The sequence below is a fragment of the Choloepus didactylus genome, chromosome 4 (assembly GCF_015220235.1).
Source record: "Choloepus didactylus isolate mChoDid1 chromosome 4, mChoDid1.pri, whole genome shotgun sequence".
In the NCBI taxonomy this organism is placed as follows: domain Eukaryota; kingdom Metazoa; phylum Chordata; class Mammalia; order Pilosa; family Megalonychidae; genus Choloepus; species Choloepus didactylus.
In genome coordinates this window covers 126,217,270-126,236,138 of record NC_051310.1, presented here as the reverse complement: position 1 = coordinate 126,236,138, position 18,869 = coordinate 126,217,270, and the positions used below count along the sequence as shown (strand labels likewise).

The 18,869-nt window shown below is 35.9% G+C and overlaps 1 protein-coding gene across 6 annotated transcripts in view; it reads left to right on the top strand.

Annotated features, from left to right (window-relative positions):
* UNC13C (unc-13 homolog C) overlaps nucleotides 1–18,869 on the top strand; it is a 740,073-nt gene that overhangs the window by 191,935 nt on the left and 529,269 nt on the right. For all 6 annotated transcript variants that reach the window (XM_037833921.1, XM_037833918.1, XM_037833916.1 and 3 more), the window contains 2 exons: nucleotides 2,019–2,041; nucleotides 2,633–2,697. In XM_037833921.1, coding sequence (XP_037689849.1) covers nucleotides 2,019–2,041; nucleotides 2,633–2,697 — 88 coding nt within the window. The remainder of the gene's footprint in view (nucleotides 1–2,018; nucleotides 2,042–2,632; nucleotides 2,698–18,869) is intronic.

Genomic DNA, 18,869 nt, shown 5'->3' with positions numbered 1-18,869 from the left:
TATGTTGATAGACATGACTAAAATTTTGGAAAGCTTAATTACAGTTTTCACTATCATCAACCATGCATGAGAGAGTCTGATTCATGACATCCTTAACAGCCTTGATAATTATTTTTGACATTATTAAAATTAATCTATTTACTCTAATTTTGTTAATTTCATAATCGTAATTAGGTATAATTTAAATAAATTGGATACTTATTCATATTTATTCAATGTTGTGCATTTTATTTTGTGAATTATCCACTCAAATTCTTCACTATTTATTTATTGGACCCTTAGGGTCATTTTTTATCGACATGTAAGAATTCTTTATTTACTCAACATTAATTTACATACATATTTTTAGCAAATATATTTTTCTTCTCTTTTTACTTGTTTTATGTACAAAAATACTTAATAGTCATTACAAATTTCTCAAACTTTTCATTGTAATTTCTTTTTTAACCTCTAAGTTTGAACATGTCTTCTTATTCCATAGATTTAATAAATATTCCTTTCTAATTTTCCTTACTTTTTCTTTATTTAATTGTTGTATATTTAATTCTTTTACACATCTAGAACTTCTATGGGATATGTATGAAATGAGGATACCAATGTATATTATACAAATACTTAACCAATTGTTGAAGCACCATTTGTTGACTAGTGTTTCCCTTTGCCTTTGAAAATGATGTGTCCTTTCTTATTCATTGAACCTTAAGTATCAGGGTGTATTACTTGGTTATCTTTTAAGTGATGGGTTTTATGAAAGGGAATCAGTGATCATATCTATATTTTAGAATGGTTCCAGGGGGGAGACTATAGCAAGGGGACAAGAAATGAGTCAAAGTTAGTAAAAAGGGTATGTTGATAATAAAAATTACTGAATGAATCAATGAATGAAACATTGGATGAATCAATGATATAAAGGTTAGCAGATGAAACGTAACTGATGACTTTGGCAAGATTGCTTTTATTTAATGGATGGTTAGGATGGAAGCCAGATATCAATGGGTTGAGAGAGATCAAGGAGACAATGAATACAAACTTATCATTTGAAGTACGGATATTTGAAATCAGATCTTATATCATTGATTCTTAACTAGTTATTGCTAGTTTGAAGGAAATAACTTACTGTTATTTTTGTGTATATATTGGCTATCTGGTAACTTAGCTGGCCATTTTATTAGCCTAATAGTTTTCCTGGTGATTTTATTTTCATTTACTGGATATAAAATTTTAATTTCTAAAAATAATAATAACTTTGTATAATACTTTCTAGTATTTATATTTTCCATTTCTGTCTTAACTCTTAATATATTGTCACAATTTCCAGAATAAGTTAAAATAATGATGATTCAGGAGGGAGCCATGGATTCGTGTCCCACTTCTGCCATTTACTAGCTTTGTGATTTTAACTCACCTAATTCCTCTAGGGATCAGTTTTGTTTTGTCTTTTTTTTTTAACTCATAAGATGGAGTCAATTTAATTAATCATTTAGTTCTCAAATTCTGTAATATGACAATCCATAAATAAATAATTCCTTAATAAAACATCTTTAATTTATGTAGTTGTCAGTAGTTTGCTTTCACAAATATTGATCTCAATTGATACTCTCGACAGTGTTGTGAGGCGAACAGGCAAGAATTAGTAGCCTCCTTTCAGAGTTGGGTCTAGACTCCTGTCTACAGAGAATTTGACAGTTTGCCCAATGTGCTTAGTTAAGTGGCAGAGCCCAGCTGGAGCACAGGACTTCTGATTCTTCAACTATGTTCTCTTCTTTATATGGCACATTGTTTTTCATTAAATCCATAATCACCCTTTACTACTTTTCAAGCATTCTGGCACATTTTTCCAGTTCTTTATACTGTGAAGACCAACTATCCCTGTTCCCTGGGGGTTCGACTGAAGCTCTGCTCATTTATGATTTTAAACAATGCAACATGGTAACACTGTATTCATGTATATGTTTAAATGATTTCTGGAAAAGTACTCCATCTAACATTTATCCCTTCTTTTCCTGATTCTCTTTCAGATAGCAGTTCTGTGGATGAAAAGGTTTTAAATCATACTTTTTCTTCCCTCCTGAGGGATCTTGTCTTTTGTACATGTTTGTTTGTGACATTAGACCTATTTTGGTTCCTCTATTTTAGTTGTGAAATGTGCATGTTATCCCAGCTTTCCATTCTTTGGTTGTCTTTTAAGTGTACCCTCAATACGTTGCATTTACAAAGAGGTTACACCTTGCCAGCTGCGCTTACTTTAGCTTTAGTATTTGCCAGCCTTAGGGGTCTGCTGCGGTCAAACATAGCATCTGTTCTTAAGTCTGGCCATTCATGGCCCTCCTGACTGATTCATGGTCTTCACTGCACATATCAAGTTTTAAGGGTAAATAGTATTTGGAATTTGATGTATTTTCCTGAATTCTGCCAGTGCTTTTCTTTAAATGCTGACAGATCGTTTCAAAACCTCTACTCACAAAAACACAGTAGCTTTGACTTGGAGCTGACCCTGCTTAGCATCTGTCATACAAGGTGTTGCGTGTCTGGTGCAGTTGACCTGTGTCCCAGATTCCTGTATATACAGCTGTAGTATGCTAAAACCTGTTTTGTTTTGTTTTGTTTTGTTTCTTCTCTTTCTTCATTTAAGGTTCGAATAGTGAGTGGCAATAGTTTGGACGCTTGCAAATTTTCTGCATTCCAGGCGTTTGGTGGGTAAGTATATCTTCATAACCTTTCTAATTCATTCCATTCATTGATTGCACTTACTTGTGCTCTCAAAATCTATGTTTTGAATGTAAGATGTTGTATAATGGTATAATTAGCTAGCCTTGCTGTTGCTTTCTTTTTTCAAAATAAAATAGCTTTTATAGTGTATTTAGAAAATAATGAAAGACATATTCTCATGAAAAAATTTCTAACAATGTGAAAAAAATATAAAGAAGAAAGTCCAAATCACCTAAATATTTGACCATTGACATTATTGCTCCATACATAAATACAACCACATAATTTTACATAAATGGATCACTATTGATACAACCCATACTATCTTTTGATCTGCTTTGTCACATTTGGTGAATATGCATGAACATCTTTCCAGTTCTGTAAGTCAATGAATGTAATCTACACAATCATTTTTAACAGTTGCAGAATGTTACATATAATGGATTCATCATAGTATTTCAATTTTAATTACAAAATTCATGTATGAATTATAATTCTCCAGGTAAAATATTCAAACAAAAAACAAAGGCTCCCCTTTAATGCCCAGAATTATGCACTAGTATTAGTTTGATATGTATCCTAGTGGACCTTCTTCTAAGTGTTGAGGACATTTCTATGTTTTTATAAAATAAGTAGTTTTATTTTGTGTTGTCTCTGTGCATTTTAACATAGATTAAGTCACTCTATTAGTAAGTAAATAAGCACTAATTTAGTGATGATTTTGGGCAAGGTATTTTTCAAATGTTTCACATATATTGACTCACTTGATCCTTACAATGACCCTATGAGGTAAGTACTGTTCTGAGCCACATTTTACAAATGAGGAAACTGATGCAAAAAATGGTTACAAAAAATACTTGCCTGTCATACAGCTACTAAGTGGCAAAGTCAGTATTCAAACCCATTTAGTATGGTTCCAGAGTCTATGATCTTAATAACTATGCTATATTACCTTAGCAACTTGCTCCCAGTTTTGTTTTATCATATTTTCATTCTTTGAAAATGTCTTTTATTAAATACTTATTTTAAATGACATGCTTATAAAATTTTAATTTTTAAAAATTAAAATTCCTGTAAAATAATATATACCATTTTTGCTTTGATTTTCCCACATAGAAGTGATGTTATTGCTATAAATTCTTCGATGTCCTTAAAGTAAATACATGAAAAATACATTCCTATTGTAATGTCACAGTGATTTAAATACATTATACAAACGGACTGTGGTAAAAGATCACTACTAATTATCCACGGAAAATTTGTAATAAAAGGACCATTCTTTCCCCTTTATCTCCCACTCACTGTCTGTTTCTTGAAGTTTTCTAAAGAATGATAACTTGACAATGAATAAAATGGTTATCAGAAAATAAGTCAAATTCCAAATTAATTTTAGAAAATTCTTTTAATATAATGCCATGATCCTGGCATCTTTTCTGAGTTTATGATATTATATATCCCCACTGCATTTAGAGTCCCAAGTTCATAACAACTTGCTTTCACAACTAATGTTTGGATGTGGACTTTTATTATTATCAAAGCAATAGAGTTAACTGCATCCATGTTTTTGCTAAGTGCATGCTATGAAAATGTCTGGCTAAAATAAGTCATTGCATTTTTACTGGATTCCTTCCACAGCATTATTTTTCCAGAAAAGGCCAACTTTAAGGACTTTTTAAGGGGTTTTGCAATTATGATGATATGGGAAGGGGTGATAATTTTCAGTCATCAAGAGAATTTGTCAATTTCTGAACCCTTATTTCCTCTAGAAGAACTTCCTCACAAGTTCTTTCAGAAAGATTTGCTTCTTATTTTACTTTCTCTATAAATATTTTTATATTTTTTAATAAAATGAAATACTGCTATTCCCCTAATAACACAACTTCTATGGTTCTAGGAAACTGAGACTAGAGCTGACTTGCATATTAGAAAGCCATCGCTTTTTCATGACAGTGCTACTACATCCTTCATTTATCTACCTTCAACATCCCTAATCAGTTCCGAGCCAAACCACATTAATCTTTCCCTCCCCCTTCTAAGTTGTCAATGAGAGAACAAGCTATACACATTGAAACCAGATAATGGAATTAACAACACTGCTCTCTTGATTTCTGCTCAGCTCTCTGCATATTTCCTGTAAGTGTTGCTGGAAAAGACATGCCAGACTTCATTCTGTTTTTCCCATCTGTCACAATAAAAAATTCAGACAAGTTTCTGGAAAAGGAGTGGGGAGAGAGAAAAAGGTGAACAGGAAAAAGGAAGAGAAAGAAGGCTAGAAGGATGAATGTTTCCATGAAATCAATAAATTTAACTGTTTATACCTTTGGTTTTATAAGATCATAGTAACCTGTATCATATGTATCAGCTAAGAGTCAGACACCAAGACATTACTGGAAGGGAGTACTAGAGCTTTATTGGGGGAAACACTTCTGAAAGATAAAATGGGGAGAAGGCAGGACTAGGCAAGAAGAGTCTTTAGTCCAGGTTTGATATCTGTGAAAGAAGAGAGGGGAGCCGAGTTCTCTACTATTCCTTTGCTTTTCGTTTTATCTTGCTTTTAAAATAGTGATTTTTGTTAGTTATAGAACTTAACATGAGTTAGGTTTCACAATTTATGGATGAAGCTGATTTAACATGCTCTTGGTTCTTCTGTCACATTTCTGACATTGTTTTTTATTTGTCTATAAAGTTTGGGAGATTACAGGCTGCCTCCACGCCCTCTTCCCCACTCCTAGTCTTAACTTCCATGTTTAATAATGTCCTAAAATTATCCATTAAACACAGAAGCTAAGCTTGTTCTTACTCTCCAAAGGTTCTTAACCCACCTTTCGCTTACTAGCAGGCTTTTCTCTGATAGTTGAGAACTTTCCTTCAGATTTTCCGATCAGATTTTTCCCTTCACATCAGGTAACTTCCTTAGTTCTCAAGGGCCAGAAACTCGCCTAAGTCTAGGCTAGGGCTGCTTCCATTGTTGTAATCCCTTCCCCATGGGTCATTGGTTCCCCCTGCATCAACATCTTTGCATGCTCTGAAACATGATCACCAACTATGAAGAAAATGACAGCTCCACACAGCTGTCCACACAGCACCATTTGCATCAGTCACAGTAGTGGAAGTTCACTTCTTGGAGGAGGATGGAAGCTTTTGTCATCATCTGATTTCAAAGTTACTTGCTTTTAAGGAAGGAGCTCCCTATCTGCCCCTCCCAATGGAATTTATTTTTTTAATGCATTTTTTATTGTGAAATTTAACATACATGCAGAACAGTGAAACTTTCAAATCATGATTCAACAAGCAGTTAGAGGGCAAATTTCAAAGAATGTTGTGGGTTATAGTTCCACAATTTCAGTTATTTCCCTATTGTGATATATAACATATATACAGAAAGGTGATCACTTTCAAAGTATGATTTAACAAGTAGTTATATAGGTAATTTCAAAAATATTACGGGTTATAGTTCCAACCATTTCAGTTATTTTCTTCTAGCTATTCTAATACCCTAGCATCTAAAAATATATATATAGATAGATACAGTATTCATAATCCTTCATTAAATCCTTTCGTGTCTGTTGCTACCCCTTCCTCTCTTTTAATCAGTTTCTCGATCTTCAGGGGTGTATAGGCAGTGAGCACCCTCACATGTTCATGTTGAAAACGGGCATCGGCATTATGGGGAAGGGGGTGGCATCTGGTCATTGTTCTTAAAGAGGTTGTTGCCTCTGGGTTTTAGGACTTGTCTGGCATAGGCATACTCTGGTGGATTTAAGTTTCTGAGAAATAAACATAGTGAGTGAAATTTTTATAGACTCTCAGCTAGGGACCTAGGTATGTTGGGACTACTCTTAGTTAGGGTTTGGTATACTGTGGCCATTTGGGATGTCTAGCCGGAGCTTTCGTAAGAGTAATCTCCAGGATAGCCTCTCAACTCTATTTGAAATCTCTTAGCTACTATAACCTTATTTGTTACCTTTCTTTCCCCCCTTTTGGTAAAGAAGGCATTTTCAATCCCTTGATGCCAGGACCAGGCTCATTCCTGGGAGTTATTTCCCACGTCACCAGGGAGACTAATTCCCCTGGGAATCATTTCTCTTGTGGGGGATGGGGTGGTTAATGAATTTATTTGCTGGGTTGGGCTTAGAGAGAGAAAGGCCACATCTGAGCAACAAAAGAGGTTCTCTGGAGGTGCCTCTGAGGTATAATTATAGGAAGGCTTAGCCTCCCATTTACACCCCTAAGTTTCACAAGAACAAGCCTCAAGGTCAAGGGCTTCGCTTATTAAGTATGGGGTTCCTAATTTCACATAGCGTATATTCTGTCCAAGGTAAACAATCAGTGTCTCACATTATCTTCACTTAGTTGTACAATCATCATCCCTCTCAATTTGAAATAATTATCATAACACAAAATATCCCAGAGCTCTTATCAGCTGCTAATTATTCATTCCTAGTAATGTAGTGTTGGTAAGATATTCCTATTAAATATAGTCTGTAATATGTAGTGGGTAGTTTTTTCATATACCACTCTGTTGTTAACTCTTTGTACCAGCGTCATACGTTAGAAGTATATCATGCAAACACTTATTTATATTTGTAGTACTACTCTGTAGATTATGTGCCTTTAAACAACCATTTTTGATCATATTTGCCTTCAATGCGGCACTGATACTTATAATCCCATTAACAAACCGTCATCACCCCTGTCCATTCCCATATTTTTAAGTGTGTAATTTAGTACAATAGAATTTAGTACAAAAAGAGTTCACTGTAGATTTAGGTAAGAGAGAATTAGGGATTGTCAATTATTACAAGGAGCATCAGATGGAAGCAGGGCCCATTTTCACACTTGATTATCACATAGTAGTTTAATCTCTGTGTCCAAATTTTTTCAATTTAGTTTTATTCACCTGCTTTTAGTTCTCAATACCTTTCAGATAGGCAATTGCAAACTGATCTTCCAACTACTGTGCTTCATCAATTCCTTCTTCCACATTAAGCCCATTCTTTACACTGTTAAAAATTAATCTGCTTAAAGCTGAGTTCTTTTCTACTTAAACATATTTGATGGCTTCTCAATTTCAGTATTAAAGAGTATGAATCTTTCTAAATGGCTTTGAAGATCTTCCTGACTTCTCTTTCTTCATCTTTATTTTTACCATAGGGAGGTATCTCTATTCTAGTGTTCCCACTTGTTTGTGTGATTCCTACGTTACATGTTACATTCTTAAGTCGCATAAATATAGTAATATTTGTATATTCTAACTTGATTGTTAACTACTTAAGGGTGCAGAGTAGGTCTTTTTGACTTAAGTTTTCTTCCATAAAGGTTACAATAGCGATTTGCCCATACTAGGGCTGCATTTATGAATTAGTTTTGCTTTGGAAGGACAGTCTCTTAGATCTGTTGGTTAGGATTCCTTCCCCTGAGGAAATCCTGGTCTACTGAATTTTAAGCAGAAAATGCATCTTGAAGCAATAATGGATACAGAATGGGACACACATGGGAAGTCCTGTGAGTTTAAAAAGAAGCAGAACCACTCTCAAACCCAGTATTATTGAACACTTACAAGAAAAAAATCATAAAGGGATTTTTCTTATATTAGAACTAACCCCTGTTGATTAGGTGGTCACTGCTTCTGATCCTGAGTTTCCTTTTCTCTGGTTTGGAGGAATTTTTTAAAGGTTTTATACAGCAAAACTATTAAAAATATTACTATAATTGGACTAAGATATGAATTTTATTCTTTCATTCTCCTATCTGAATATTGCAGCACTCCAGAACACCCTAGATATAAATTCATACTGTATTAAGGATTTCCTCTAATCAGCTCCTTTATTACTTCTTTAGGAAAGAGACCTTTTGTGATACATAATTGGAGGACCTTTTTAGTAAAAGCTGTGATGAGAGTTGTCTTGCTTATACCACAAAAGGCTGAAAAATTCCTAACATTTCTTCACTAAGGTCAGACCCGTTCATGCCGCAGGATAGTCATAACAGCTATAAAGGAACCTCTGGTGAGGCTGGGGGGAGCACCTTATCTCTGAATCCTGATTGCACCAGGCCTGAGAGCCCCCAGGATCCTGCCTGGGATCCTCCCACTGAGCAAACACGTTATATCCTGGGCACCAGGGCTTGGCTAGCTAGGCAGAGAGCCTCTGTAAGAAAGTGGACAACAATGTGGAACCAACTTCTAAAGCCTGTGCATCAAGAACTGACTGTTAAGCTATTAGCTTCCTGGTCCAAAAACACTGTAAGTGTGCTTTTGGCCTACCACAAGCTCCCAGTTACCTACTTTCAGAGTCTGCTACTTCACTAAATTTACTTGGAAATTACTTAGGAAACTCTTGATATCTCCTTTAATCAGGAGGTCCTGGAATCATTAGTCAAGATTAGCCATGGAAAGTGGACAATAAGGCCGACTCCTTCAGTCTGTGGACCTACAAGACATCAGGGCCACAACCGTGGACCCCCTTTAGTGGCAAATGCACTTCGGCACACTATTTGTGGAAGTAAGATTAAAGTTTATTAACTACAATCTAAACCAAGCTTATAAACTCCATATTTCTTTGGGGCATAATATATGTCATTTCTTTTAGGCATATTTATTTTTCCTACATAGATAGTAGCAAATAATCCACAGAACTAGTTCAAAGGTTTAAGAAAATCTGTCTCTCATGCCCAGCCTACTAATACATCATGGAAAGTTCTGCACAAAATTATAAATTGACATCTTTTTCACCATCTCATATTCTGGATTGAGTTTGGAGCTTAACATTCTTTCTTACTAATTAATAGACTATAAAGACAAGATGTCTGGGTTTTATCCACAGCCAAGCCAAGGATATTGGGTAAGACTCCCACATTCTCTGGTGATGATATCACAGAATGTTTCCCCCCATCCTTACACATCCACGAGAAACCTGATGTCTACTCTGATGGAGGCTGTCCTCTGTGCTTAGAAGGCAGACCTTAAAAAAATCTTCCCCCAAATCATGTTTTTGCTTCCATTGTTTAATAGTACATAAATGGAGCCTCACAATCATCTTGGACCTAAGAGATTCCTTGCAGGCAAGAGAAACCTCAAAACTTATTCATTGCATGAAGGCCACTCTGTTATTCTTAAGGAAGATAGTTTTACACTTTAGATCCCGAGGATGCACATAACAACATGTCCCTATCAATCCAGGGTACAGACAGTGGCTCCGCTTCGAGGAAAGAGACCACAGCCTTCATCTGTGACCACTTTCCTTTAGCCTGTCCCTTTAGCACTGGAGCCTTCCAAGATTGTTGGATGTGGCTCTAGTGTGGCTCCCCAGAAAGGGTCTGCTGTTCCTTTGGCCAATCAAAAACACATCAAACAAGACATTTTCTCTTTTCTTTTAACTTTGAACAACTAACTGCACCCAGTAACACTTGAGACACCTTTTAAAGGGGTCCCAAATCAAGCACATTCCAACAACTAGCATTTGGTAAGGACCACTTCAATTTTAGGGATGTAAGTTGTATGAGACACCTAGCACCTGAGGTCAAATCTTTTCTCAACTAGAGATTGAAGGCCATCAACATCAACTTAGACACAGGGCTACTTCTACATCCTCACCCTTGTGACTCCCATTCAAGGTTTCTTTTCTCTCTCCAGATCCCACCTCAGAAAGCCACACATACCTTTCAACTCAGTGCTTGTCCTGTTCTCTTCTGGCACTGAGTCTCGCAGGAGGACCCACCTAATGTAGGAGCTATTGGAGACCATACAGTGTCAGAAAAATAAAATTCCCAATCAAGAAACCTGTGGGGCCTTGAAATACATATGTTGCAAAAAGTGTGGGGGGCGGGGTGGGTGAAGCATAACATTTTTTCTAAAACCTTCTCTGTATTTGATTTGCTTATTGAAACTTTATCCACATTGCTATACATTTTCAGTTCTTTAAAACAGTTCCTTAATCATGATCTCTAAATTTCTGGTTTAGCTTAAGTGTATTAGGAAATCAATGAATATTTAGGGATAAAACCACACAGAATCATATTTAATCTTCTAATGCCTACCAGATATTTCATGAGTTTGAGGAATTGCAAATTAAAATCGATACATCCTTTATGAACACAGTATTCAAGTAGTCAGTCTTAAAAGAGTACCAGTTCAGTAACCATGAAAAACAGTGTTAAACATTGAGCAGAATATTCACTTGTATTAAGAAATTACCAGCTATGAGCCAAAAAACATTGAAAATAATTCCACAAATTCAGATGGGAATTTTAATGAATCTGGTTCTGGAAGCTGCTGGTTCTATACCAAATATTATTGTATTTCCAGTAAAGCATATACAGGGTATATTTTTAAGTTTTTTTAAATAAATGAATACCATGTTCTGTGAGTACTATGTTCCCTGAAAAACATAGATTTCCTCCTATAGACAGTCTCTATATTAGTACAATAAGGCAATAAAATAATTACTGCTACAAAATAGCAGGCTTTTATCACCTTGTAAGTGATTACTCACTCATTACTTAGTTTAAATAACATGTTGGCTTATCTCATAATACTTTCTTAAATATTAAACACTTGTTGTCAGAACTGTACCGTAATTTTCAGGTATGTCCAACTCTAAATCTAACACTAGCAAGATTAAAGGAGAATTCTTGTTTATTTCTCTTCTTTAGAGTTTAGAAACTATGGAATATAATAGGGTAATTATTAAGAAGCATTTTATTTTAAAAATGGAAATAGTGTGTTACATCCATAATTATTATAATTATAAAATTTTTGAAATGTTATAAAATGTATCTCCTCTAATCCTCATAACAACTCTTTGAGGTCAGTATTATAATTATTATTACCATTTTACAGATGAGGGAACTGAAGCTTAGAGACATTAAATGACAAAGGTAAAACAACAACTAAGGATCAAAGCTGTGATTTAAACCAGGTTTATCTGAGTCCAGGACTGGGCTACTTCAATATTATGATTTGCAAATAAACGATGCTTTTTTATGGATCAGTTCTGTATAATTATATATGCTATTTTGAGCTTAATAATTCATTATGTGTTTAACTGACAAGGTCTCTAGGTGCATCAAATACATGTTGTAGACAAATTTCTATCAAGATTTCAGAAGGATATTTACTAGGGGTTTTCAGAATATCCCTTGGCTGAATATCTGTTAGATGAATTAATAATTGGTGGAATGACTGGACCTAAAGTGTTACATTCATGAATGATAGAGTACTCAGGAGGAGGCTCTTGGTGGAGTGCTTTAGGAATCCTACTTTAGACACCTTATTTTTTAATGGAACTCAATGCCTATATAAGATATCTGCTTGTAGGATTTGTGGGTGACATAAGGCCAGGCAAATAACTAGTGTATTGGATGATGGAATTCATGTTAAAAATATCTCAGCATACTACAACAGTGAGGTGAAACTAAAAGGATAATGTACAAATGGTATTTCGGTCAGAATAAAGTAGGTTATGTTGCAGTAACAACCAACCACCAAATTTCAGTGGATTAATTAAATGAAGGCTTATTTCTTACTCATTCTATATTTCCTTGTATATAGATGTATTTGGGGCTGGGGGTGCACTCTACTCTTTATAACTTCTCAGGGACCCAAGCTGGCAGAGGCTTTGTCTCATTATACCTTGCTTTCATTATTTCACTACAGGGAAATTAGGATGAGGAGAACTGGACTCTAACTCCCAAAGCTTTCAATAAGAAGTGATACACCTCATTTCTGCTGACATTTCATTGGACAAAACAAATCACATGGCAATGCCTAGCTTCTTTAAAAATTCAGTTTTATTGAGATATATTCACATACCATACAATCATCCAAAGTATACAATCAGTTGTTCACAGCACCATTATATAGTTGTGCATTCATACCACAGTCAATTTTTGAACATTTTCATTACCCCCCAAAATAAAAATAAGAATAAAAATTGAAGTAAAAAAGAACACCCAAAACATCCCATTCCCCCCCATCCCTCCCTACTATTCGTTTATTTTTTTGTCCCTGTTTTTCTACTCATCTGTCCATACACTGGATAAAGGGAGTGTGAGCCACAAGGTTTTCATAGTCACACGGTCACATATAGTTATATGGTTGTCTTCAGAATCAAGGATACTGGATTGCAGTTCAACAGTTTCAGGTATTTCCTCCTAACTATTCCAATATACTATAAACTAAAAAGAGGGATTTCTATATAACTCATAAGAATAACTCCAGAATTTCCTCTCAACTCCATTTGAAATCTCAGCCACTGAAACTTTATTTTGTTTCATTTCTCTTCCCCTTTTTGGTCAAGAAGTCTTTCTCAGTCCCACAATGCCAGGTCCAGGCTCATCCCCAGGAGTCATATCCCACATTGCCAGAGAGATTTATACCTCTGGGAGTAATGTCCCACTTAGGAGGGAGGGCAGTGAGTTTACCTGCAGAGTCGAATGCCTAGCTTTAAAGGGAGAATTGAAGTGCTGTCCAACTATGTGTCTGGAAGGAGAAAAGAATTGGAATATTTCTGAACATCGCTAATATCTCTGACAATTAGGGATAAATGGAGGTCTTGCATTCAGACTCTAAAGAAGAGAAGAAATACAGTTTAAAGTCAACATATGAAAAAGTCTAAAGTATTTATTTAATTTAGTTGTGAAATCAGTAAGACTCTGGTGATAGTACAGTAGGTACAAGGAAAGTCATGGCGCTCTTAAAGTGCATTGAGAGAAGTGCAGTATGCAGAGTAAGGATGTGAGGATGTGTGTGTGTGTATTTTAGCCCTGCTGCTTCTAAGGACTGCTGTGCTTAGTTCAGGCCATCACATTTGAACAGAGTAAAGACAAAAGGGAAAACTTGCAGAACAAACAAGCAGACTGAAGAGGTGTTTCAAATCATACCATGTGAAGAACCACCAAAGAACTGGGAGTCCAGAATCAGAAAAAGACAAGGTTCAAGTGAAAATATGTTAGAGGTCTTCAAATATTTAAAAAACTGGGTGTAGAAAAGAGATTAAATTTTCCTGAACTGTCAGAGGACAGAACATGGATTGTTGGGTAGAAATCATAAGTTGGCAGGCTTCAGCTCAGTCTGAAAAGAAATTTGCAAGAATAAGAGGTGCCATTGTAAATACTAATTTCCTCGTTTCTAGAGATATTCAAATAGCCAGGGTGATCAGGTGGCTGATTCTCTAAAGTCCTTTCCTTCCTTAAGATTCTGTTGCATTCTATCCTATTATTACTTCTTATCTTAATACAATCAGTTAGATTGTATCTGTTAGATGTTGCTGAGTAACAAACCACCCTCCTGAATCTACTTATCTTGGCTCCATTCGTTTGTGCAACCATGGTCAGCTGGGTGGGGACTTGTTGTTATGTGTTGGAGTTGACTGGCTGTTGTCTTGGCCAACAGGAGGGATTGGGCTATGTTTCACTCATCATCCAGCAGGCCAACCCACGTTTATTCATATGTCGTGACAAGATTTCAAGGGAATGAGTGGAAGCATGCAAGGCTGGAACTAACAACTGTCAATTTTGTTGTGTTCTATTGTCTAAAACAAGTCATAAAGTCAGCTCAGATACAAGAAGTAAGGAAATAAATTCCACTCTTTATGGAAGGAGAGAACGGATTTCATTTTCTTTATGAACGGTCATAACCAGATATGCTTACAATGAAATATTCTTCAAAATAATACATTTTTCATAATTTGAAGAAAATCAATGTTTTTTCATACATTTGCCTCCTCTTAAACCTGGTATTCTCTGTATTTGGAATAATGAAAAAATAACAATTGTCAAGAAAACATCAGAATTCAAATTTTGGTATTTACTCAATTATTTCAACTACAATACAGGGTAAAGAGTGATTTACTCTTCAGAAAGTAGATAAAGTCCTATGGAAATTTAAGAGTGGAAGATATTTATGACTTGGAGTTATCAGAGCAGACTTTATGGAGAAGGTGGTGTGGAATCAGGATTTGAAGTTTGGATAGAATTTTGACATATGGATATGGAAAAGGAAAGGTAGACCAGGAAGCAGTACAAAAACTTGAGTACTATCATGGGTAAAAAAAATATATTGCAGAATAGTGTATCTGAACATGTGAAGAAGAGAAGTAGAAGGTGTGTTAAGGCAGATAAGTTGGAGGTTTGAATACCTGTCGAAAGGATTTAAACGTCTTAATATTTGAATAATATATTTATAATTTGGAATACCTGCATCTTGTGAAAAATGACTCAGGTGGTCTTAGAACATAGTGGTTAAGCAATAACTACTGGATGATGTTGAAAATGAGACAGAAGAAAGTGATATATTTATATTCACAAGAGTGTATAGTTTCCATGATTTGGAGCTTAAGTGTAAGAAACTTAACTTTTAGAAAGATATTAGTCTCCAGAAGCAAGTGCAGTCAGGCATAGCAGACATCTTCTTTGCTCTGAGGCCTTTTACAGAAATCCATCAACCATGATAAACATCGCGGTAACTCCTGCTCATTATCTTGATGTTTAGACAATAGGGTTCCAGGTCTGAAATGAGAAAGCATGAGAATGGTAGAAGCCATCACTACTCAGAATGATCTGACTACAAATCTTTTCACACAAGGTGACACTATCTGCCACATAATCTTTACATATAATGATGCCTTCAGGAAACAGTACTTGAAATGTTGTTCTACAGTCAAAGAGTGACAACTACAGAATCTCATGGTATAGAAGATTTGCCAAGTTTATTGGTAATATGTGTACTTATTTATGTCAAGTGCAGGAAGTAAAAAAGCTGTAGAACAAGAGTCAGTGACATCATATATATAATGGCTCATCCTCTCTGGGTGAAGCTGAGACTCAGATTTGTCCGTTGCGAAGAGAGCAGTGAAACCTCATTCCCAAGGATATATTTGCCTTCCATGTATAGTAGGGTCTGAGAAGAGTACTTGAACAGTGACTGCAATTGAGTTATAGACCTAAACATATCTGATGGAAGACTAGGTTAGCAGCAGGGAAATTGAGGAGAGTCAGAAATCAGGGAAGGGCGGTGAGGTCCTTGAGTGAACCCTTTTCATAAAGGAACAAAGAACCTGCCATGGCAACTCTGATTCAGCAGCAAGAACCGAACATTAGAGGGAATTCTGATTAGAGTACCTGGTGTTTTGTTTGTTTGCTTGTTGGTTTAAGCCATCTGACCTAGCTACCCTGGTTATATAGGTGCTGTTAAGGAGGGAAAAATGAATGTGTTTGAATTTGAACTGTTTCTTTGAGATCCAAGCAAAGCTGCTGAGGTTTTCCCTAGCCAATGGGTATCAACAACTCAAAAGGTACAAATAAGAGCTATAAAAAATACTAAATGAGAGCAAATGATATCTTCATTTCTTCTATTTGGTCATTGGGAAACTTGAAGAGGGAAAAAATATCTTATATTGTTTCCAAGTAAAAGACAGGCAATATTGTGATCTAGAGGCAAATACACAGAATTTAGAGTTTGAAATTAGAAGGCCTAGTTTTAAGTCTCAGCTCCACCATTTATTAGCTGTGTGAGCTTGGGCAACACATTTAACCTCTGAGTCTTAATGCCTTGTTTTAAAAATGGGATTATAGTCATAATAATTAGCTCATAGGGTCATTTAGTTCTTCTAAACTTTTTCACCTAGCACTTCATAATTTTATGATACATTATAGAAAAAGTAAAAGCTTTGCTCATGGTGGCAAGAGGTGGTGTTTCTTAGGATTGAGGGGTTTCAAGGGATGTAGGACTTTCAGCGCTAGAGCCAGGAAAGTCCCTGGCAAAAGAGGATAAGCTGGTCACTGTAGAGGCTTGGGGAACTCCGGCTGCCCCAACTGACCACTGAGAGGGCTCTCCTGAGAAGATCAGAATCTTTATATACCTGTCACACTTGTGTAGCCCAGTAGAAACTCTGGTCTAGAGAATTAAATTAGGCAATATCAAGATAATATACTTCTATTTATGCAGCTCTGCTTCTCTGGGCTTCAGCATAAGAAAATGCATAGATTCAAGCTTGAAGGAGTAATTGCATACTCCAGCCCCCTACTTGACATATTTCATTAGACTTGATTGTCTGCTTTGAAAATAGGAGGGCCAATTTTAAGAAGCCAAAGTAAACTCGTCTCTCAGAAAGACAACGAAACAGGGATGAGAGGAGCATTAAGAGAGAGAATAGAATGTATGTTTTTGGACTGAATTGAGTAGCAAGGAAAAGAAACTTGCCTAGAACAGAAATATGTTCAATTGTGCCCTTGAGGAAGCTATAGTGCATTTAGAACTCAGCAGATTCTCCTCCTCCTTCTATAAACTTTGATGTTTGATCTGGGACATGGCAGGATAATCATGTTCCGTCTCAATGTGTGTAAAGGTGTAGTTTTCTGTTGTTAATTTTAGCTTTTTTAACCTCTCAACCAAGAACAGACTTTTAACGTCCCGTTATTGTAAGCTGGGGTATGGAGAGAGTTTTATTTCATGATCTTTGGCAGGAGGAACCAACTTTCTGTTGGAATCAAAGCTAAAAACATATGCCCCCACTACCTAGAAACTCGACCCTTCCTGCATCAGAGCATCACACATCACATGTCAATGTGTCTTGTTACACTTTAGCTATTTCATGCTCACTGTTGAGCAGGATACGATAGAACTATGTAGTAAACATGCTGATATGGTAATTTCCAAGTTTCTCTAGCATCCAAATCCCATTGAGACCACTGGACCAGGCAAAATGAATACAATAAAAGTGTGATGCCATATAAATACCAGTGGATTTGAGTAGATATGAAAAGGAGAACTGCATCATTTCAGAAGAAGTCAATTAAACACATTTATTGAGGGTACACTCAGGGCAAAAGCACGGTTCATTTGATGGGTCTTTTTGGATTACTGCAGAGTATGCAGAAACATGTGGCCATTTTCCTCCTTGTACATGTTGTAATTTAGCTGCAGGGATAGTAGGGGTATTAAGACAGGCATGTGAATCATAAGGGACCATATGAAGCAGAATGAAAAAACCAGGTAGCCTTATGGCCAAAATGTACATTAATGATCCCCAGGTATTGGAAGACCCTACTTCTGGCATGAGCAATGACCGACAGATGAGAATTGTACTTTAGTGGCCCAGTTTGGTAGATGCATAAAGTTCATGAGGGGGAAGGGTGGATATAGGCTTTTTAGCATAGGACAGGGTCCGATTGGGAAGGGCCTTAGACATGAGCTAAAAAACATGGGCTCTTTGCCTGTATTTCCTAACTTGTTTTTCTGACTCCAAATTCCTGAAGGATGCATTGGCTCATCACTATGGCAGTGGTAGCCTAGAGAAAGTTCCAGAATCTCAGGAAAGCAAGGGAAGAGTTGTGTGAATCCTTCTCTTCTCTTAGAGATGATTGTATCACCTGCATATTTCACTCTTCCATAAGTAAAGCCAGTTTTAGGCAATTTGGAGCCAGCAAGGGCCTTTGAGCAGCAAGTTAAAAAGAATTGAATCTATGTTGTATGAAGATTGAGGTGGAAGGAGTATAAAAGATATATTGGAGGCCAGACAATTGTAAGAATTTAGGGGTACCATAAACAAGAAACAGCATAGGAGCAACTTTATTAGAATAAATGATGACTTCAGCTTTAAGCATGTTTAACTTGGGAAAGTGTGAAATAGATAGTCAACTAGAAATGTGGGGCAGACCACCGGGCATGAGAGGCTCGGTCGTGGGGGAGAGTTTAGGACTAATAGATTGGAGATTCAACTCCACAAAAGTGATAACTAGATATCAGTAAATATATTTCATTAAAATATATATGAAATTTATTTATATATTTATACATAGAAACCAAGATTGAATGACTAAGAAGGAAAGATGTTATTACAGCCTCCAACAATATGTGCTACTTCTTACTTCCCTATATCAAGTAACAGAAAGTTGTAAGACACATGCTGTGACATAGTAACTGTAATTTCAAGTGATGAATTTTTGATCAGTCCAGGATATTCTTGACTTACTTGGGTTGCAATAAAACTAAATTGCAAATATCCAGAGTCATTCATGCTCCTTTTTTTTTTGGGGGATTTTTTTTTTTTTTTTTTTTCATTTAGAAGTGGAATTCATGAACTTTAGGTCTCATTTAAGACTGATATTAGACTCCCTGGAATCAAATTCCAGCTACATAGCTATTTAGCAATATAACCTTG